General features: G+C 38.5%; 1 protein-coding gene across 14 annotated transcripts in view; it reads left to right on the forward strand.

The window, feature by feature from the left end:
* Positions 1-24,020, forward strand: part of LOC126268073 (CCR4-NOT transcription complex subunit 1) — a 125,663-nt gene that overhangs the window by 64,917 nt on the left and 36,726 nt on the right. For all 14 annotated transcript variants that reach the window (XM_049973519.1, XM_049973518.1, XM_049973515.1 and 11 more), the window contains exons 27-32: positions 11,574-11,795; positions 11,953-12,000; positions 12,515-12,721; positions 12,937-13,085; positions 21,362-21,637; positions 23,885-23,996. In XM_049973519.1, the coding sequence (XP_049829476.1) occupies positions 11,574-11,795; positions 11,953-12,000; positions 12,515-12,721; positions 12,937-13,085; positions 21,362-21,637; positions 23,885-23,996 (1,014 nt within the window). The remainder of the gene's footprint in view (positions 1-11,573; positions 11,796-11,952; positions 12,001-12,514; positions 12,722-12,936; positions 13,086-21,361; positions 21,638-23,884; positions 23,997-24,020) is intronic.

The following is a 24,020-nucleotide window of genomic DNA, read 5'->3' on the forward strand; positions in this document are numbered from 1 at the left end:
CACACATACCTACAGGGTGTCACATAAAGAATGCATCAATTTCAAAATAGTATAATTGGCTCTGTTTTGATAACATGCAAAATGTACTCACATAACTGCATTTGGCAATGTATCCAATTATGAATTGTCACATTTTTCACGTTTTAAATTTGTCAGGCAGATAGCGGCATTCTTTGTGAATACGTATTAAGTCTTTCTTTGAAGTTTGCCATCATGTTTGTCGACATGTCATGGGAAACAGCGGTAGTTTCTTGCTGTATTGCAACTTTCAGGTCATTAAGTGTATAAGATTTGTTCCATTACACTTTACTTTTTGGATAACCCCCTAAGAAGAAGTCATAAACAGATGAATGTGGCAAACATGTTGGCTAGAGGACATCGCCAAAATGAGAAAGCATGTGTTGGGGAAACATTTCTCGAACTTCTACCATTGAATCATTAGCCATGTGAACTGTGGCTCCACCTTGTTGGAACCACATGTCTGCCATGTTTATCCACATAGTGTCCAGTTGTGGCTGTACTAAATTGCATAGCATTGCAATATAACGTTCAGCATTCACTCTTACACCAGCACCATCTTCTTCTTAAAAATAAGGCCCATTGATACCCACTTTGGACACTCCACATCACACTGTCACTTTTGCACTGTGCAGTGGTTTGTGATGCATTTCTTGTGGGTTGCCTTCCACCCAATAGACAGTTTTGTTTGTTTAAGTGACTAAGTGAAAGTGTGCTTTATCGCTCATCATCAACAAATCAGCAGCAGCAAGAACATCAAGCATTCTCTCATAAAACTGTGTCTGTTCACCGTAATCAGGGTAGTGGAGCTTCTGCATGATCATAATTTTGTAATGATTAAAACGTAATTCATCCTTCAGGAAGCACTGCAGCGAGCGAAGAGACAAGTCCAGAGTTGGAGCACGCCAAGTGGAGCAGTGAAGACTTTGAAGAACAGATGTTCTTACCCTATTGACATTTTCCTGTGTTTGCACCTTGCGAGAATGACCAGGCGATGTGTGCTTCATGACTGACCCACTTGGGCAAAAAGAGCAACCCAGTGCAATATTGTGTTACGATTGGTTATTTAACCATTTTGAGGATCACTGAAGCGTGTACAGAAAAACAGTTGGACTGTGATCAGTCATTACTTTTGAAGAAATGTTAAACAGCAAAAATGCGATGGTGCATGATCCATTGTGACTGAAACTGAACGATCACCTACAAAATGTGTTCCTCAGCCAACGATTTGACTCCCACCACTATGCAAGTCGGATCCGTGTGTTCTTTTTGCACCACCCTCTACATACATATGGTTGGGGTACAATATCCTGTTAATAGCATTTACCTGATCAACCTTCTGCTTTTATACATGCATTTCAATGTTTTTAAGTTATCTTACTCTTCTGTACATACACACCACTACTGTATGTTTCAGTGAATGCCCTTCTATTATATGATGCAACACTCATACCTAGATGTTAGCCAACCATGTTCACACTTCGTAGCTAAAGGTATATTCTCCTCGATACCCCACCCCTCTTTCCCCCCATCAAAAGTGACCGAACAAACCTCCAGCTCCACTTACAAAAAGAAAAATAATTCATCTACGTTCTGCGGTGTATTTATTGGCTAAATTTTGTTAATTTGTTGTTTGCAATGTGCTAATGTAAAACTATTTTACAGTTGTTGCTGTTGTGGTCTTCAGTCCTGATAATGGTTTCACACAGCTCTCCATGCTACCCTATCCTGTGCAAGCTTCCTCATCTCAGAGTACCTACTGCAACCTACATCCTTCTGAATCTGCTTAGTGTATTCATGTCTTGGTCTCCCTCTACGATTTTTACCCTCCACGCTGCACTCCAATACCAAATTGGTGATCCCTTGATGCCTCAGAACATGTCCTACCAACCGATTCCTTCTTCTCGTCAAGTTGTGCCACAAACTTCTCTTCTCCCCAATCCTATTCAATACCCCCTCGTTAGTTATGTGATCTATCCATCTAATCTTCAGCATTCTTTTGTAGCACCACATTTCGAAAGCTTCTATTCTCTTCGTGTCCAAACTATTTATTATCCATATTTTACTTCCGTACATGGCTACACTCCATATAAATACTTTCAGAAACGACTTCCTGACACTTAAATCTATACTCGATGTTAACAAATTTCTCTTCTTCAGAAACGCTTCCTTGCCATTGCCAGTCTACATTTTATGTCCTCTCTACTTCGACCATCATCCGTTACTTTGCTCCCCAAATAGCAAAATTCCTTTACTACTTTAAGTGTCTCAATTACTAATCTAATTCCCTCAGCAACACCCGACTTAATTCGACTACATTCCATTATCCTCGTTTTCCATTTGTTGATGTTCATCTTATATCCTCCTTTCAAGACACTATCCATTGCGTTCAACTGCTCTTCCAAGTCCTTTGCTGTCTCTGACAGAATTACAATGTCATCAACGAACCTCAAAGTTTTTATTTCTTCTCCAGTGATTTTAATTCCTACTCCAAATTTTTCTTTTGTTTGCTCAATATGAGATTGAATAATGTCGGGGGGTAGGCTACAACCCTGTGTCACTCCGTTCCCAACCACTGCTCCCCTTTCATGCCCCTCGACTCTTATAACTGCCATCTGGTTTCTGTACAAATTGTAAATAACCTTTCGCTCCCTGTATTTTACCCCTGCCACCTCCAGAATTTGAAAAAGAGTATTCCAGGCAACATTGTCAAAAGCTTTCTCTAAGTCTACAAATGCTATAAACGTAGGTTTGCCCTTCCTTAATCTAGCTTCTAAGATAAGTCGTAGGGTCAGTATTGCCTCACGTGTTCCAACATTTCTACGGAATCCAAACTGATCTTCCCCGAGGTCGGCATCTATCAGTTTTTCCATTCGTCTGTAAAGAATTCGCGTTAGTATTTTGCAGATGTGGCTTATTAAACTAATAGTTTGGTAATTGTCACATCTGTCAACACATGCTTTCTTTGGGATTGGAATTATTATATTCTTCTTGAAGTCTGAGGGTATTTCGCCTGTTTCATACACCTTACTCACCAGACGGTAGAGTTTTGTCAGGACTGGCTCTCCCAAGGCCGTCAGTAGTTCCAGTGGAATGTTGTGTACTCCGTGGGCCTTGTTTCGACTCAGGTCTTTCAATGCTCTGTCAAACTCTTCACGCAATATCGCATCTCCCATCTCATCCTCATCCAAATCCTCCTCCATTTCCATAATATTGTCCTCAAGTACATCGCCCTTGTATAGACCCTCTATATACACCTTCCACCTTTCTGCTTTCCCTTCTTTGCTTAGAACTGGGTTTCCATCTGAGCTCTTGATGTTCATACAAGTGGTTCTCTTATCTCCAAAGGTCTCTTTAATTTTCCTGTAGGCATTATCTATCTTACCCCTAGTGAGGTAAGTCTCTACATCCTTACATTTGTCCTCTAGCCATCCCTGCTTAGCCATTTTGCACTTCCTGTCGATCTCATTTTTGAGACGTTTGTATTCCTTTTTGCCTGCTTCATTTACTGCATTTTTATATTTTCTCCTTTCATCAATTAAATTCAATATTTCTTCTGTTACCCAAGGATTTCTACTAGCCCTCGTCTTTCTACCTACTTGATCCTCCACTGCCTTCACTACTTCATCTCTCAGAGCTACCCATTCTACTGTATTTCTTTCCCCCATTCCTGCCATTTGTTCCCTTATGCTCTCCCTGAAACTCTGTACAACCTCTTGTTCTTTCAGTTTATCCAGGTCCCATCTCCTTAAATTCCCACCTTTTTACAGTTTCTTCAGTTTTAATCTACAGGTCATAACTAATAGATTGTGGTCAGAGTCCACAATTGCCCCTGGAAATGTCTTACAATTTAAAACTTGGTTCCTAAATCTTTGTCTTACCATTATATAATCTATCTGATACCTTTTAGTATCTCCAGGGTTCTTCCGTGTATACAACCTTCTTTCATGATTCTTAAACCAAGTGTTAGCTATGATTAAGTAGTGCTCTGTGCAAAATTCTACCAGACGGCTTCCTCTTTCATTTCTCTCCCTCAATCCATATTCACCTACTATGTTTCCTTCTCTCCCTTTTCCTACACTCGAATTCCAGTCACCCATTACTATTAAATTTTCGTCACCCTTCACTATCTGAATAATTTCTTTTATTTCATCATACATTTCTTCAATTTCTTCCTCATCTGCAGAGCTAGTTGGCATATAAACTTGTACTACTGTAGTAGGTGTGGGCTTCGTATCTATCTTGGCTACAATAATGCGTTCACTATGCTGTTTGTAGTATCTTACCCGCATTCCTATTTTCCTATTCATTATTAAACCTACTCCTGCATTACCCCTATTTGATACTGTATTTATAACCCTGTAGTCACCTGACCAGAAGTCTTGTTCCTCCTGCCACCGAACTTCACTAATTCCCACTATATCTAACTTTAACCTATCCATTTCCCTTTTTAAATTTTCTAACCTATCTGCCCCCCCATGAACCATGGACCTTGCCGTTGGTGGGGAGGCTTGCGTGCCTCAGCGATACAGATGGCCGTACCGTAGGTGCAACCACAACGGAGGGGTATCTGTTGAGAGGCCAGACAAACGTGTGGTTTCTGAAGAGGGGCAGCAGCCTTTTCAGTAGTTGCAGGGGCAACAGTCTGGCTGATTGACTGATCTGGCCTTGCAACATTAACCAAAACGGCCTTGCTGTGCTGGTACTGCGAACGGCTGAAAGCAAGGGGAAACTACAGCCGTAATTTTTCCCGAGGACATGCAGCTTTACTGTATGATTAAATGATGATGGCATCCTCTTGGGTAAAATATTCCGGAGGTAAAATAGTCCCCCATTCGGATCTCCGGGCGGGGACTACTCAGGAGGATGTCGTTATCAGGAGAAAGAAAACTGGCGTTCTACGGATCGGAGCGTGGAATGTCAGATCCCTTAATCGGGTAGGTAGGTTAGAAAATTTAAAAAGGGAAATGGATAGGTTAAAGTTAGATATAGTGGGAATTAGTGAAGTTCGGTGGCAGGAGGAACAAGACTTCTGGTCAGGTGACTACAGGGTTATAAACACAAAATCAAATAGGGGTAATGCAGGAGTAGGTTTAATAATGAATAGGAAAATAGGAATGCGGGTAAGCTACTACAAACAGCATAGTGAACGCATTATTGTGGCCAAGATAGATACGAAGCCCACACCTACTACAGTAGTACAAGTTTATATGCCAACTAGCTCTGGAGACGATGAAGAAATTGAAGAAATGTAAGATGAAATAAAAGAAATTATTCAGATAGTGAAGGGAGACGAAAATTTAATGGTAATGGGTGACTGGAATTCGAGTGTAGGAAAAGGGAGAGAAGGAAACATAGTAGGTGAATATGGATTGGGGCTAAGAAATGAAAGAGGGAGCCGCCTAGTAGAATTTTGCACAGAGCACAACTTAATCATAGCTAACACTTGGTTTAAGAATCATGAAAGAAGGTTGTATACGTGGAAGAACCCTGGAGATACTAAAAGGTATCAGATAGATTATATAATGGTAAGACAGAGATTTAGGAACCAGGTTTTAAGTTGTAAGACATTTCCAGGGGCAGATGTGGACTCTGACCACAATCTATTGGTTATGACCTGTAGATTAAAACTGAAGAAACTTCAGAAATGTGGGAAATTAAGGAGATGGGACCTGGATAAACTGAAAGAACCAGAGGTTGTACAGAGTTTCAGGGAGAGCATAAGGGAACAATTGACAGGAATAGGGGAAAGAAATACAGTAGAAGAAGAATGGGTAGCTCTGAGGGATGTAGTAGTGAAGGCAGTAGAGGATAAAGTAGGTACAAAGACGAGGGCTGCTAGAAATCCTTGGGTAACAGAAGAAATATTGAATTTAATAGATGAAAGGAGAAAATATAAAAATGCAGTAAATGAAGCAGGCAAAAAGGAATACAAACGTCTCAAAAATGAGATCGACAGGAAGTGCAAAATGGCTAAACAGGGATGGCTAGAGGACAAATGTAAGGATGTAGAAGCTTATCTCACTAGGGGTAAGATAGATACTGCCTACAGGAAAATTAAAGAGACCTTTGGAGAGAATAGAACCACGTGTATGAATATCAAGAGCTCAGATGGCAGCCCAGTTCTAAGCAAAGAAGGGAAGGCAGAAAGGTGGAAGGAGTATATAGAAGGAGTATATAGAAGGTTTATACAAGGGCGATGTACTTGAGGACAATATTATGGAAATGGAAGAGGATGTAGATGAAGACGAAATGGGTGATACGATACTGCGTGAAGAGTTTGACCGAGCACTGAAAGACCTGAGTCGAAACAAGGCCCCCGGAGTAGACAACATTCCATTAGAAATACTGACGGCCTTGGGACAACCAGTCCTGACAAAACTCTACCAGCTGGTGAGCAAGATGTATAAGACAGGCGAAATACCCTCAGACTTCAAGAAGAATATAATAATTCCAATCCCAAAGAAAGCAGGTGCTGACAGATGTGAAAATTACCGAACTATCAGTTTAATAAGCCACGGCTGCAAAATACTAACGCGAATTCTTTACAGACGAATGGAAAAACTGGTAGATGCAGACCTCGGGGAGGATCAGTTTGGATTCCGTCGAAATGTTGGAACACGTGAGGCAATACTGACCTTACGACTTATCTTAGAAGAAAGATTAAGAAAAGGCAAACCTACGTTTCTAGCATTTGTAGACTTAGAGAAAGCTTTTGACAATGTTGACTGGAATACTCTTTTTCAAATTCTAAAGGTGGCAGGGGTAAAATACAGGGAGCGAAAGGCTATTCATAATTTGTACAGAAACCAGATGGCAGTCATAAGTCGAGGGGCATGAAAGGGAAGCAGTGGTTGGGAAAGGAGTGACACAGGGTTGTAGCCTCTCCCCGATGTTATTCAATCTGTATATTGAGCAAGCAGTAAAGGAAACAAAAGAAAAATTTGGAGTAGGTATTAAAATTCATGGAGACGAAGTAAAAACTTTGAGGTTTGCCGATGACATTGTAATTCTGTCAGAGACAGGAAAAGACTTGGAAGAGCAGTTGAACGGAATGGACAGTGTCTTGAAAGGAGGATATAAGATGAACATTAACAAAAGCAAAACGAGGATAATGGAATGTAGTCAAATTAAATCGGGTGATGCTGAGGGAATTAGATTAGGAAATGAGACACTTAAAGTAGTAAAGGAGTTTTGCTATTTAGGAAGTAAAATAACTGATGATGGTCGAAGTAGAGAGGATATAAAATGTAGACTGTCAATGGCAAGGAAAGCGTTTCTGAAGAAGAGAAATTTGTTAACATCGAATATAGATTTATGTATCAGGAAGTCGTTTCTGAAAGTATTTGTTTGGAGTGTAGCCATGTATGGAAGTGAAACATGGACGATAACTAGTTTGGACAAGAAGAGAATAGAAGCTTTCGAAATGTGGTGCTACAGAAGAATACTGAAGATAAGGTGGATAGATCACGTAACTAATGAGGAGGTATTGAATAGGATTGGGGAGAAGAGAAGTTTGTGGCACAACTTGACTAGAAGAAGGGATCGGTTGGTAGGACATGTTTTGAGGCATCAAGGGATCACAAATTTAGCATTGGAGGGCAGTGTGGAGGGTAAAAATCGTAGAGGGAGACCGAGAGATGAGTACACTAAGCAGATTCAGAAGGATGTAGGTTGCAGTAGGTACTGGGAGATGAAGCAGCTTGCACAGGATAGAGTAGCATGGAGAGCTGCATCAAACCAGTCTCAGGACTGAAGACAACAACAACAACAACAACACCTATCTGCCCGATTGAGTGATCTGACATTCCACGCTCCGATCCGTAGAACGCCAGTTTTCTTTCTCCTGATAACGACATCCTCTTGAGTAGTCCCTGCCCGGAATATTTTACCCAAGAGGACGCCATCATCTTTTAATCATACAGTAAAGCTGCATGCCCTCGGGAAAAATTACGGCCGTAGTTTCCCCTTGCTTTCAGCCGTTCGCAGTACCAGCACAGCAAGGCTGTTTTGGTTAGTGTTACAAGGCCAGATCAGTCAATCATCCAGACTGTTGCCCTTGCAACTACTGAAAAGGCTGCTGCCCCTCTTCAGAAACCACACGTTTGTCTGGCCTCTCAACAGATACCCCTCCGTTGTGGTTGCACCTACGGTACTGCTATCTGTATCGCTGAGGCACGTAAGCCTCCCCTCCAACGGTAAGGTCCATGGTTCATGGACAGTAGTGTGCAAATTAATTGGGACAAGACAATTAAACTTTCTGTGCAAATTTATTACTATGTGTATAATATAGGTAGTAGCTTATTGAATATTGATAACTAATGAGCTTCGGAATATGTTGTGGCATAGATAATTTGTCATGAAACCACACTTTCACCACATTTGCTAACATGCATTCTTTTGTTGAACAGTCCATTTTACCAAGATATGTTTCCACAGTATTCCACAAATTCTCAATGGGATTTAGGTCTAGTGAATTATCAGACCATTGAAGTACATTAATATTGTTTTTCTTCCGTGAACATGTTGACTGCATTAGAAGTGACATGGGGCCAGATCATGGTAAATAACTGTGTAGAAAAGGCTATTTCCTCAGATAATCGGATAAGAGTAAATAAAATTGTAAAAATCTTAACTAGCATCATAAATTAAATGAAAATGCTTTCAATTCAAATATTTCTTTTTGAGAGGTAGACTACACCAGATGTGACCTATGATGTCCTCAACATAAAATAATTGAACCACTTCCAGGATTTGGGCAATAAACACATCTTAAATATAGGCTCCCGGCTTTCGCTGAACAGTACGCTTGTTGTTATCCAGCATCAAGCACCTACATAATGTAGCATACTTAATTTTGGCAGCTCACACTACTAATAAACCTTACTGCATCCACATATAATAAAATGCATAATATGTTACGTAAAACACTTTCATAAATGTAAAACGAATAATGCACCATTCAGATACACAGCCTTTTTTAAATACTTCATACAAAAACAATAAAGATCACAATATGCTTTGTATATGTCCACTATCCCACTTCCCCTGACAGAGACTGTGCTTGAGTCTTAAATCATCAGCAGCATCGTTTCAGTTTGTGTACCTATCAAACGTAGGTTTTGAAGCATGATGCACCTTAGTGCGCTCCCACCGACATGTGAAAATTTGCAAATTTGCTTCAGATCTATTTCTGTAGTTTTAGTTTATTCATCACTTTTTTTCACTCCATTCTATTTATTTTCATGGTAGAGTGAGATGAACACACAGATAATTGAATCTTTTGTTGTAATTCGTTATCTACTAAATAAACTACATCCTCCTCCAAACCAGTAATTGTAGAGATTGAGACAGTGGCTTCATCCATTCTTGGCTTTGTTCTAACTCTTTCAACTGTACAAGTGCTAGAGATTTCATCATGAATTGTTAAATTCCTGCTCAGTTAATTCTTGTTTCCAGTCCTTATTTACATCTCTAAATTGGTCGTTCGCTTTGTTTGGAAGTAAATTGCACTGTTTCAACATTTCCGCATTTATTTCCTCTGGTAAGGTGGAAAGTTTCGTCTGTAACTGCGATAAACTATTCTGTAGTTCTTGGATTTCCCAATGTGACTAACTGATAGGCTGTTCTAGTGTGAATGTTTGTCCTCTTTATTCCATTTTTAAAAATTTGGTTTTAATATTCTATGGTGTCCAGTTTTTTGTTTTGTTTCGTTCTTTAATTTGTTGTAGTATTCTTTAGTGTCATGTTTGTTTGTCAGAGTGCCGTGTTTGGTGTTTTTATACTAGCAGTCATCTCCTGTAGGTCCTTACTTAGTCATGTACTAAATGTCCTAAACCAAACTGGGATAACTGCATCCATTTTTCTTGTCATCATGGGCATACAGCATCCATAACAAATTTTTTTAATTGGTCTCAACTTAATATTGTAACAAGGCTACCTATAATGCTATAGTACACTCACAAATTGTGGCTGCAAAACTACTTACAGTTTCCGTACAACACAAACAACAGCAGAAAAGAGCTGTTGGAAAATAGTAGACTCTGACTTTATAAAGCTCACTAGAATCTCACTGTGCATAGATGCTGACAGGAAACTGGATCAGTGTGTAGGTCAGTTGCATCGCACAAAATGAGTGTGCATTAGATACTGCCTCTAATGCAGGTTGGCATTCTGCAGCTGTCATCTGTGACTGCTGTTGTAGGCTGTTGTGGGATTAATACAATCGAAGCCCTCTGTGGTTGTAGTTGAAATCTTTAGACTCATGGACTAGTTATTTTCTTCTCCATCATGATTGTAGTAAAAAAATTTAGAAATAGATACTGACTATCAAAATTTATTCAGAATGCTTGATATGTCATGTTACCAATTGATTTATGGACTGCTGTGTAATTTTGGCTATTGCACTTCATTACTATTGACAATAGATACCAAACTACTCAAATCTGCATACTCAAAATTCACCAGTTCTCTTTGAAATTTCAAATTTCTGGTTACAGCTCTTGTTCTTTGTAAATTTTATTGCCTCCCAGCAATATTTTTTTTATGTTGTTGCCTATGGTCACCACATATGGTATTTCGCTAGTTCTTTACTGTGATATTGGGCCGTTAAGTAAAGTCTGAATAGAACCAAGACTTTCTATTATTGACTCTTGCTCACATTATTATTTCAACACATTCGCCAATTTCTTATGGTTGAACTTCGTTTCTCGAAGTGCTGCAGTTACTCCCGGGAGTTAAAGATTACAAAGTCCAACATCCAGTTTTCAAAATCAGTATGATGCCTCTGTTAAACAACATTTATTATATTGTACTCTTGTTCACAATTATATTGATATAGACTAAGTCCAAAAACGGTGTGTCATATTTAACAGATTCCAGTAGAGTCTGTATGTAACAAGTTTTCCTTTGTCCTTATGGAGGCGTAAGAATTGTCTAAGCTGCTCTTCCTCTATGACTTGCACCACATTTGCCAGGCAGGAACCAATGATGTGGAATAGCCTGCCCAACCAACAGGTACCAAGAACATGGTAATATGACTGTCATTGTCCCACCTTATGGTTGCGCTGTATCCATCTGTTTTGTGATATGTACACGGAGATAAAAGATACATCCAAACAGTAGATTATGTAATTAATGATGAAAATAAGCTTTTTATAGTGGCATCATAATTCATTGGTTCTAAAAACGCTTGTGCAACATACCACTTCACCAAAGTGATATGTTACACTACAGAATTTTATAATATTGAAATCTAGGACAATACTTAGTGAACAATGATTCACTATGAGATATTATATTCTTGTTTAAAAGTACAAATTTGAATACTGGAAAGTTTGTCTACTATGCGGTAGGATGCAATATACGTCTTGAATTTAAAAAAAAAAAAAAGTGTGTGTGTGTGTGTGTGTGAGAGAGAGAGAGAGAGAGAGAGAGAGAGAGAGAGAGAGAGAGAGAGAGAGAGAGAGATGGATGGATGCTGTGTAATCTGGCTTATAATTTGTTTCTTGTTGCATTTAAATGGATGCTGCAGTAGTACATATTAATTCTTGCAGGAATTCGAACTAAGGAAGCATGCAAGGAATGAAGGCCGTCGCTACTGTGATCCTCTGGTGTTGACATACCAAGCAGAACGTATGCCTGAACAAATTCGCCTCAAAGTTGGTGGAGTCACTCCCCCGCAAATGGCTGTGTATGAGGAATTTGCTCGTAATATTCCTGGTTTCCTGCCAATTACAGAAAGGGACACTGCTCTGTTTATCCCTAAGCCTGTCACTGTAAGTGTGTTTGCTTGATTTTGTGAATTTAATTCTTTAATACTTTTGTAGAAAATTGCATGTATCAAAAGAAAACTGAAAAAATTGCAATAAAATTATTTAACCTTTTTTGTTATTAGTTTTGCTTTGACACTACAGTTGTGTAATTTTTTAACAGCAAGAAGCTGCAAACCTCACCTTCCAAAGCGCAGGTCCATCACATTTGGTAAGCATGCTTCACTTTTCACTGATGTTTTCGACACGTGTTATAATCTATTCACAAAAGAGTTAATGGAACGAAGTATGGATTGTATGCCCTGTATTTGGCAGATTACTGGATGAAGCAAAATCACTCCATCAGTTGCACAGCTGTGTGGCAGCAGACTCACTTATCCAGCAGTCTTTTTCCACACATTGTAAACATTTTTATTTTTATCAACAAATGCATCATTTTAATAATTGTACATTCATCTTTCCAGTTAATTCATACACATACTTCGTCAAAACATTACTTATGATACATTTAGCAATACCCTTGATGTTAAAAGCAGATACATTAGTGAGTAACATAGACAGTTGAAAATTTTCAATTAGCTCACAGCAAATTGTAGAGATCCTTCACAGCTTATCATTATCAAAGAAAATATAATGTATTTTTCTGGTTTTTCAGTTGCCATGCAATATATAGTACACACTATCAATGTCATTCGTGTATAAGTAATTTTTCCGAAAACTTGCAGCAAGTGTATGGTGCAGCAGAAGATATTGTGATAATTTATGATAAACTGGGGAATGAAGTGGATCACTGCCTTCAGACAATAATAGGCTCACAGCCAGTGATGTCATCCAGCAATTGTCAAGTTGGTGGCCTACATAGTCTACTTGAAAGCATCCTTGTTGCCAAAAGACAAAGAGATGTTACCTCTGCTGTACAGCTTCTTCAAAAGGTGTGTTGGGCAAACATCAAGCTTCCTTCAGTCCTGAAAAAGTGCACCTAATTTTTTTTTTTTTTTTTTTTTTTTTTTTTTTTTTTTTTTTTTTTTTTTTGCAGTTTTATGTAGCACCTAATTGTCCATGATAAACAGTAATACTTTAGAATTCATTTATAAACTCAAAACACTTCATCAGTAACATTACATTTACAATTACCATCTTCCCTTAGGCTGTAGAAGGTTTGCTGGATGGGATGACACAAGTACCACTAGATCCAGAGACAGTATTGAGGTACAGAGACATTCATTTACGTGTGCTAAAAGCTTTGCAAGATCAACGAGCCTATGGTATTCAATGGACAAACAAGCAGGTGACTCGGTATGCAAATCTTTCTCTTTTGTGAAACGCTTGCTCTAAATAATAAAATAAAAAGTTGATAGTGACTATATTTCAGTAGTGTGATTTTATGTTAGTCTTCTAGAATTTTATGCAACTCAGTCTGCAACTTAATATAGCTTTTGTATTAAGGCATACAAATGAAGTGGGTATTGAAATTATGTAAAATGTAAGTTATAGAAACAATTAGAAATCAATGAAATATTGAAAATACTAAATGGTAACAGACTGCACATACTGTGAGAAGAAAAAGTGAAATATGAAGGAAACTTAATTTATATGGATGCCACTGAAAGATAAGATGGAAGACAAAGGAAATAATAAATAGAACTGAGACAAAATTCCAAGCTTTTAACAGCATATTACTTTGATAGTCTTGAAAGGAACTGTGGGTGAGGGAAAGTCGTATACTGTGCAGTTGAACATCTTCCTTGAACTTTCCAAGGTACTTAAGAAAAGTATAATTTTGGAGAAGATGTAAATTGTTGGGAATTACTTTTTTAAAGCACATACTTCATAAAAATCAAAATGATATGCTATTTATTCCACTGACCTTTAATTTGGAGCTCCAGTCTTACTATTTTTGTGGTAACATTGATGGTTTCTAACTTTTTACAAAATAATTTAGAGCTGTAGTTTGAGTTTGTTTTTTTAGATCTTCAGGCATATTTTTTTCTATAGGTTTTTTAGTGCATAGATGTATTCAAGTTTTGATGTCTACTTCTGCAGCACAGTTATATTTCTGTATTGTATTAATTGTTGCAGTGGGTAAAACTGTTTGATATGCCAGGGTAAAGTGAAATATAATTCTGTAGAAAATTATATAGAGCAAAATGTGCATTTTTAATTTTAGCATTGAGTTTTTAGCATTTCCATCAGGTCTAACCTGACAAACACCTTAGAAAGCATTCTGAAAGCAAAGCAAAGAGGACGTGGTTGTAGTGATTGTAAATATTGTTGTTGAGATCCCAACCTAACCCCTGCCTCAGAAGTTACAAAATATTTAAAACTGAAAAGTAGTAGTTACCTCGCACATCATTTTTTATTTGTAGTTCGCTGTTGCCATTTGAGTGTACATATTGCAATATCTGAGTTTACATATGGTAATTTTGTCATTTAAAGGTAGTGTGTGGAGCCTGGGCACTGGAAAATGGAGTGTCGAATGGAGAAATCGGAACGTTTCCGATATCCTTCTGTTTCGAGTTCGATAGAGGGGTAACAGCAGTGGAGGCAGCCAGAAACGTTTGTGTCGTGTATGGGGATAATGCCATTGGGCATAGCACAGCAAGAAAATGGTTCTCTCATTTTAAGGAAGATCATTTTGACATTAGTGACTGTACACGTTCAGGAAGACTTTCTGGCTTTGATGAAGATTGTTGAAAAGCATTGATTGACAATGAGCCACATCAGTGTACTCTGGAACTGGCAAATGTAATGAACTGTGATCATGAGGAAGGTTCAGAAATCAGATGTATGGGTACCACATGCTCTAAGCCAAAATCATGAAAATCCATAGGTGGCCATAAGAGCATATCTGCATGCTCATTGTCAATTGGCTCATGAACAACTGACCATTCCTATCCTGTATCATTACTGGTGACGAGCAATGGTGTCTTGATGCTAATTTATGTAAAAGAAAGGAATGACCGAGGCCAAACAAATAAGCAGCTCCCCATACGAAGACCTGCGCACATACCCAAAAGTAATGTGCATTAGGTGAACTCGATGGTGTGTGTATTAAGAATTGCTTTTTTGCGAGGTGTATAACCATCACTGCTGCCATCTATCATCAACATCTGAGGCATCTTGCAGATGCAATCCAATAACAACGGCCAGCAAGACTGCATGAAGGGATGCTATTCCATGATAATGCCCAACCACATTATGCCTGACTGCCAACAAACATTATACAGGTGTTGCTTTAGGAAGTCATTCCGCACTCACCTTACTCTCCTGCACCCTCAGATTTTTACCTTTTCCACACACACACACACACACACACACACACACACACACACACACACACACACTGTCAAACACCCTTCAAGAAACTTCCTTTCCAGATGAAAACGCACTCCGAACATGACTAGGGTTCTTTAACTTGAAACTACATGATTTCTACAGTTGCAGAATCAAAAAGTTGCCCCAGCATTGGCAGGCTGTTGTAAACAGTGAAGGAAAATATATTATTGATGACTAAAGTCTCTTATGTTTATTTAACTTACGGAGAAACACAGCACTCTTTTTGCACCAACCAAACTATTCGGTTGCTACCCATAGCTCATGTTTACTGGTCCCAACTTTCCTTCCCTTTGAACTAAACTAAAATTTACTTTAACACAACATTACACCCATTATAGTTACTAGCAGGTGGGCAGTGTGAAGAGAGTAAGCACTAATGGTACAAATTATTTTGACTTGTCACAACTAGTAGATTCATTGTAGGGAGCCCAAAGCTAAAAGTTCCACATAATGTTTGTAAACACTACTTACCAACGCCATGCCTACACATTTTATATCAATTTCACAATATAGAGGTCTGTACAAGGGGGATGACAGTATTCTAGAAATTCAAGTGGACGTTGGTGGAGAGGAGATAGGAGACATGATACTGAGAAAAGAATTTGACCGGGCACTGAAAGGCGTAGGTCAAAACAAGGCCCCGGGAGTAGACAAGATTCTGTCAGAACTACTGATAGCCTTGGGAGAGCCAGCCATGACAAAACTCTTCAGTCTGGTGTGGAAGATATACGAGACAGGCAAAACACTAACTTCACTAATCCCCACTATATCTCTCTTTAACTTAGCCATACCCATTTTCAAAAAATTTCTGACCTGCCTTCCAACTAAGGGATGTGATATTTCACACTCCAATCCATTTAACGCCAGTTTCGTTTCTCCTGATAACGACGTCCTCCTGAGTAGTCCTTGCCCGGAGATCCAAAAAGAGGACCATTTTACCTCCGGAATATTTTACCCAGGAGGATGCCATCATCATTTAACCATACAGTAAAGCTGCATACCCTTGGGAAAAATTACAGCTGTAGTTTCCCACTAGCTATCAGCCATTCACAGTTCCAGCACTGCAAGGGAGTTTTGGTTAATGTTACAAGGCGAGATCAGTCGATCATCCAGACTACTGCCCCTGCAACTACTGAAAAGGCCGCTGCCCCTCTTCAGGAACCACACATTTGTCTGGCTTGTCAGCAGACACTCCTCTGATGTGGTTGCACCTACGGTACAGCTATATGTATCGCTTCCTCCCCATCACCGGCAAGGTCCTTGGTTCATGAGAAGGTACTGAATAGAATTTGGAGAAAAGTTTGTGACATAACCTAATTAGATGAAGGGATCGATCAGTCATTAAGGCGCATTGTGAGGCATCAAATGATCACCAATTTAGTATTGAAGGTAAGTGTAGAGTGGGAAGGGGGGGGGGGGGGGTGAAAATCAGAGAGACAAGATCAAGAGACAAATACAGTAAAGAGATCCAGACGGATGTAGGTTGCAGTAGTTTGTCGGAGAAGAAGGGCCTGCACAAGACAGAGCAGAACAGAGAGCTGCAAAGAACGTCTTCAGACTGAAGAAGAAGAAGAAGAAGAAGAAGAAGAAGAAGAATATTATGATGATGATGATGATGATCCCCGTGATCATTTCCATTAAATGTAAATGGTGCGAAATTTATAATTATTCTAACACAGATGTGGGTGTGAATTGACATTATGAACGTATCAAATTTGAAAGGACCAATAAGAATGTTGTAACTGTCGGAAAAACATTAATTCCAGAAACCTTGAAATGAAATGGGAGCTAGATGGTATCTAACGACGCCAAGATCTTTGACATCAGATGTGACAGATATCTCGTCCTTTATTGTCTTGTCGTTCGTGGGTCTACTGAAAAGGATTGTAATAGCTAGATAAATGATGATAAAAGGTAAATTGATAAATAAAAAATCAACACACAGAGTTGTGGCAGGGTAATACACATTCAAAAAGGTTTAACTTTTACAAGCTTTTGGAGCCAATGTCTCCTTCTGGCAGAAGAGTTGAAGGGGAAGGAAGAGGGGCTGGAGAGGTTTAGGGAAAGCAATAGTTCAAAAAAGTCATCCAGAACCATTCTTTAAGGGACACTTACCAGCCAGGATGAGAAGGAAAGATCCCTGCGAGATTTTTGAAAGAGTGGAAGAAAATGAATATAGGAATTGAAAAGTGGGGAATTCAGGTAATGATTTTCTTTTTCTTTTAAATGTTTACTTGACGGGAAGACTTTCAAAAATTCACAGTGGGAACTGCATACTGTTGATGTACTATTGCAAGACACAGTATTTGTCTTAAATCAATAGGTTTGGGAGTTAGTACGTGGCTCAAACCATTGTTTAATTTGTCTTCTTAGTGCACCAGATGAAAGTATGTTAGTAAGATATGGGGAAATACAAATTGTGTGCATTGAATGCACTTAAGTCTTGTAAAAATTTAACATAGGGAAAAAGTGCTAACTAGACCACAAACATAATTTAATATATTAAAAATAAATATCACCACCACTTGTAAAGGAAGTCTCCAGAGAGGGAAATATTTGGAAGCATCTGCCTCTTCAGATTCACAAATTAAGTATGAGAAAAGGAAGAACATGGTGTTGGATGGTTTGCCGTTATTAAGTGCTTGAAAAACTTTTCAGATTGTGGTACTTAATGGGGAGGGGGCAGACAAATATTCTGGTGTCAGAAACATTGTGACATCTAACTGCTTAATATACTATGAAATCTCCTGCTGGTAGGAGTGTTGCTGTGATTGTGATGTGCTGAGGCTTGGCGGTGGAAACTATCTTAATGCAGCAAATTGCTAATTACAGCATTTGAAAAAGCTCTGTGATCTCAAGTCTGTATTGAATGCAAATGAGGGCATTTCTCATTAGTCATTTGTTATACAATTTAATTAAATTTCCTGCTACACATATACTGTTCTGTGTAGAGCACCTGCTCCACAACAGAAAGCCATCATAGTAAGAACACAATTCAGTCATGCGTAACAGATCGGTTATATTTATATTTATGGGTCATTTATCCTAATTTGTTTTAGGTTTAAAGAAAAATGAGGAAACAAATTCTTTAAAACACTTGATTTATTTTCTCTGAATTCCTTCGTGGTAGAATGGATGTTTTCTCAAATTTAATCTGGGCAATTATTCATTTGATGCCCAAACAAAAGGCAAATTGTGTCTGCAAAAATCTAACACATCAATTTCCTCAGTGGAATGCATGTGTATGTATTTAGAAGTACTATAAATGATCCTTTGAGGAAGCTTATTTGGGACAGATTATCCTGTTAACAGGTTGTGGACACTCCAAAATATGTGCAAGTTGCAGACACAAGTTAAAAACAGGATCCAGGAACCAAATAAGTGAAGACATTGAAAAGCAACACAAGTGGCAGAATCTCCCTTACAAATCATGAGCTGCACCGAGCAAAAGCTGTGCTAGCACTAAAAATGCAACACTTACTTGTAGATTTTCAGTGCAAACTGCATCTGTCTGTGACTAGGTGCCTTTCTCTTTTAATGTGAGCTCTTGGTCGTGTGTTAGCATGCGGACTCCATGACTGATTTCAGGTTCGTCTCCACTCCCAAAAAACTATGGCTTGTAGGGGAGGATTTACAACTTTTGCCACAGTGATGACTAAGAATTCTTCTCAACACACTTAAATGCACGGGAAGCCTGCCAAAAGTTCTCCCCTGTTGCTAAAGTATGCCTATTAACTGCGCAAAGGTTGTTACACTGTATACTCTGTGTCGCCACTCATTGATTCAGACATTTATGCTACAGTGCCTATGCAGAAGGCCTTTCTGATTGGGTGACATCTGAAATTTTCCCACAGTAAGCATGGCACAGTGTCAGTGTTCTGTATTTGCAACCAACGATAGTAAATGCAGAGTCTTCACACCAGAAACGCTCAGGACCTGCGGTCGCCCTCCTACCTTCCCAGATGGTGCCGCTACACGGACAACGGAAACAGGTCAGTATGTGGCCTCAACATTAATGCGAACCAGCAGTCCACCAGGGAAGAGCTTGAACTGTCCCGTATTTATGGTACTGCTACCATGCAGGTTCATCACTGTACCCTCTGAGGCTTGCCACAGTGAAGGAAAATTCCCAACTCTGGAGACATGAGCCATGCGTTAAACAAAGCAGACAGCAACGGTAATAGTGCGCTTACGATAATGAAACAATAATACATTGATTTCGTCTTGAATCTACAAGTTATGTCAATTCGTGGTCATGAATTTCTGTGGAAAAAATGTGTATTAGACTCCTTATTAGAAGTGTCAAGAAATAAAGTATTTTCTTTTTATCTTAATTTTTGTAAATGGTATGGCCCTTTGAAAAATGTATATTTTGCAAATACCTCTTAAAACAGTAGAAAACAAAGATAATGACGAATAAATCAAAAGTACGGGAGACCTGGCAGGTGTTTTGTGTGAAAGCTCCCTCTTAGTGTGTTGAGATTTAGTGGACACCTGCACACTAATGAGCTTCCTTTAACTTACAAATTTAAGATGAAAATACTAAATATAAATTAATTTTTCTGCTTGGATTTTTTTTTTTTTTTTTTTTTTTTTTTTTTTTTTTTTTTTTTTTTTTTCCTAGTTTAGTACGTCACAGAATGCTGTCTTTTCTGTCGTATTACTAGATACAGCTGATGTAATTGTAAACAGTATCTTCTCCGCTCCAGCTATCTGTATTAAACATTTATCACTACGAATGTAAAAAATTGCATTTTTTGCAAGTTTTTTTATGAATTATTTACTTGAAAACCCCCATCCGAAAACTTTCGAGAATTATACAAAATATTGTTTGGTTAATAGGCTAATAGTCAGTGCAAATACAGTGGGCAGTATTTTTTTGTGCAAAGTGTTACAAAAATTTTTCAATATTCTGTGTATTTTGCATAACTGAATTTCAAGTGTAAAATATGTGTGTTGGTAACAATGATCCCAGCTCTCTTATGTTTATAACAAATGAGTGAGAAGTTGCACATCTAGTTTTGTGTTTGATTTGAACTTTTTGTTAAATAAAATATCAATGAGGAAATACAACAGTGAAAGAGTGAGGTTATGTGGACTACGAAAAAAGGCACAAGAAGGTGGTGGATAAGAAAAGTGAAAAACACTTCAGTTGTTGGAAATCTGTCATAGGTATTGCAGAAGTATCTGGATCCTCAAGTAACGGTATTAGCATCACATCCATTGTGCAGGAATTGCTACACTTACTACAAGAAAAATGGATATTTTCAGTAACAGATCATGGAGAAAGTGTGTGTGGTGGGGTAGGTCGTCTCTGTAAACACCTTGTTTAAAGATTTAATCTCCAGCATGAAGCTGTTGATTCTATAAGAGATGATACTGGATTTGTACAATCCCTATCAACAGTAGTAACACATGAAACTCTTTAATTATAAATGAAAGTACATTAATATAATTCTATTTAAAAAAGAGAGAAGAGTGGTCTGCTATGAAGCCCATGGTATAATTCAATCTCAAGACAGTTAGCATCTTGTGACTATTCTTACTTTAAAAACATAATTTTGAAATTTGCAAAAAGTTACAAATTTTCATAGTTTATTTTTCCAAAAAAAAGTGAATAATAGGTCAGAAGAGTGTGTGTCTTAATCATGTCTCATAGTATTGGGAACAAAGTGTTTATTGAAAATAAATTCAGGTCTTTCACTTTTGGTTTCTTTATTAAAATTTTTCATTTTGTTGTGACATTTTCACAAATACTTTCATTTAGAGAAGTCTGTAACGTTTTAACAAATCCTCAGAAAATCAAGATATTGTAGCTCTGGAGAGGCATCATGTGGGACAGCAACCTCTTTTTTTTAACTTTGAAATAATGACTAGATGGAGATCATTATGATAAGATATGACGCTTATTATGCAATATATGGCCGTTGTTTCTGAAATCGCCATCATACTGTAGCGATGGCTAGTTCAGATGCCAGTCCCAATTTTTTCAGCAACGTGAAACTGTTCGTAATAAAAGATCCTAGGTGTGGCCAAGACTAGTTTTAATTAAATAATGGAAATGTAATTAATTCAATTATTGTCTTGCATAGCTGTTACAAATTTTGTTATACAGTGTTGGCATCACTTAGCTTTAGAATTACTTTCAGCTTTAGATATTTGTGTTAGTACTAATAATTGTAGAAAACAGTTTCATAACTTTTGACTATTTGACGTAATACTTTTATTTTTTACAGATTCCTAACAGAGTGTCGTGAAGAGTACAGGTACAACTTGGAAGCTGTGGATTGTCTTATTCGGTCGCATCTTGTGAACCTGCAACAGTATGATTTACATTTGGCACATTCAATGGAAGGAGGACTGAATTACATGGCAGTAGCATTTGCGATGCAGCTAGTTCAACTGTATTTAATAGATGAAAGACTGAATGGTATAGTGTCTGAAGGCGATTTTTGCAATACTGTTGAAATGCTTGCAAGGATTGCAACACACTCTAGACAGCCACCTGAAGGGTAATAAGTGTGCTATTAGTTTGTTTTAACATAGAGCAGTGTAATTGCAAACACATTCTTGATCAGAAGTAACTAGTGTCATTTTGTCTGTATAAGTCTGTTATGTATCTCTTTGTACTGACAAGCTTAATGTTTACAATTTAATTTCACGTTGTGTGTTACACTGAGTTGTTGTAAATGTGGCTCTGTTTGTGACACACGAGACTGCCCTTTTCCATTATTTTGGCTGCAACTGACTTGAAGTCCTTGTCACAAGATCATGATTTATCCACTCACAAACAATTGGATTATGTATTTTTTCCTGTGTAGTACACAATTTCATAGCAATGATAGAGGTCAAGTGTTGTGGCCTGGACCCCATGAGACATTGAAAATGACTGCTCAAATGCTGCCCATACCACAAAAGAGAAATTGCTCAGAGCTCGGTCCAGTGCTTGCACATCTTGTTTGAATGTCTAGGATGTGATCAGTGGGATTGAATTTAAGATGCCTGAGAGGCCAAATGAGCATTCTGATGCCCATGAAATATTCCTCATACTGTTCCAATGTTATTTGTTAGTTATTAGTATGCTGCAATGTATTACAGAAGTTGCTACTCACATGCAGGGTGCTATAGGTGAACAAATGGAAGCACATAGTTCAAGAGAAGGTTCAGTTACTTTATGCTAGTGAAAGATGATAGCAGACAAACCAGAGATGCCATTTCATACTCTGTACTCTAACCCTCATGCAAGACCACTGACACACCTACTGGAATGGTCCCCTGGTTACAGTTGGGATTCATTGTCTCTGAAAGAGAACTTGAGCTAGAAGATTTGGCAAACCTTATGTGAGACCTCCACGAATGGGTCTGATTGTCAGCTTAAATGTAGGGTGGACACAGATGTCCCCGTGCGCGCACGTTAAGAATGATGGACAGAATCAGTGTGCAAATACAGCATAAAGATCATTTACAAACTGACCAAGATACTCAAAAAATATCTCAGATTGACAGAGAACAAAAAGAACTCCTTTGCAATTTTGGAAATGTACTGCAGACCCTGTACATGTGGGAGAAGTCTACGTGGGAATGACTTAACAGTCCATCAACACTAGGATCACTGAACATAAACTGTATAGCAGGCTTGAGAAAGGTGGGGAAAATGACCATGGTGGAGCACACATTGTGCGAGATTGGCCATATAATAAAATTTTCAGACATGGAAGGTATTGCTGTGAAGAACTACCACACCTACTTCTCCAGGAAACCTTAAGAGTTCCAAAACGTGACAATAGCTTCAACAAGAGAGAGGAAAGCCTCAGGCTAAAGGATGCTGGACTCTTGTGTTGCAGTGAATGAGTGTTGCAGTGAATGAGTGTTGCAGTGAATGAGTGTTGCAGTGAATGAGTGTTGCAGTGAATGAGTGTTGCAGTGAATGAGTGTTGCAGTGAATGAGTGTTGCAGTGAATGAGTGTTGCAGTGAATGAGTGTTGCAGTGAATGAGTGTTGCAGTGAATGAGTGTTGCAGTGAATGAGTGTTGCAGTGAATGAGTGTTGCAGTGAATGAGTGTTGCAGTGAATGAGTGTTGCAGTGAATGAGTGTTGCAGGTAGCAAGAGGAGAAACAAGAAATGGCCAGGAAAAGACGTTGGATGTTGGTGCGACAGTTAAACATAATCTTAGGCCACAAGCTCGACAGAAGTCTACCACCAGCAGTAAAGGGTGAAGTTTTGATACTTGGGCTGGCAAAACGTTGGCCGAAGAACCCAAAACGGAAGCCAGCAAGTAATATGTCAACAAGTGGTTCTGAAAGCCACAACACTTTAAAGGCAGTCACTCTGCTTACGAGTAGTACTTTGACAACTTCTTGCTGCACTATCCCTTCATTTTGGAAAAAAACCTAATCTGATTTTAATGTTTTCTTCTTCCTCATACCCACAGAAGCACTGTTTCAGAAAACAGATAGTGAAAGGGGTAAAGCCAACAACTTGCTGTATAGTTCAGACGTTGAACTGTCGATAAATGCGTAAATGAGACAGAGGGCATAAATAGCGATATCTCTCTCTCTCTCTCTCTCTCTCTCTCTCTCTCTCTCTCTCTCTCTCTCTCTGTGTGTGTGTGTGTGTGTGTGTGTGTGTGTGTGTGTGTGTGTGTGTGTGAAAAATGACATTAACAGGTATATTTGATGAAAGAAATATATTCAGTAGTTGTCAAGTGCTTATTTATATTGACAGTTTATTTTGACTAAATTCAAATGATTATTTCCAGACTTACTACCCTAATTGATTTGCTACGGGCAAATCATGACCCAGCCATGCTGGTAGACAGAGCTCAAGGAGGACCTACTGCATACATACATTCAGGAATTCTTCAAGTGAGAGTAAGTTGCTTAAATAGACATTTT

Source organism: Schistocerca gregaria, chromosome 4, assembly GCF_023897955.1.
Source record: "Schistocerca gregaria isolate iqSchGreg1 chromosome 4, iqSchGreg1.2, whole genome shotgun sequence".
Taxonomy (NCBI): Eukaryota; Metazoa; Arthropoda; class Insecta; order Orthoptera; family Acrididae; genus Schistocerca; species Schistocerca gregaria.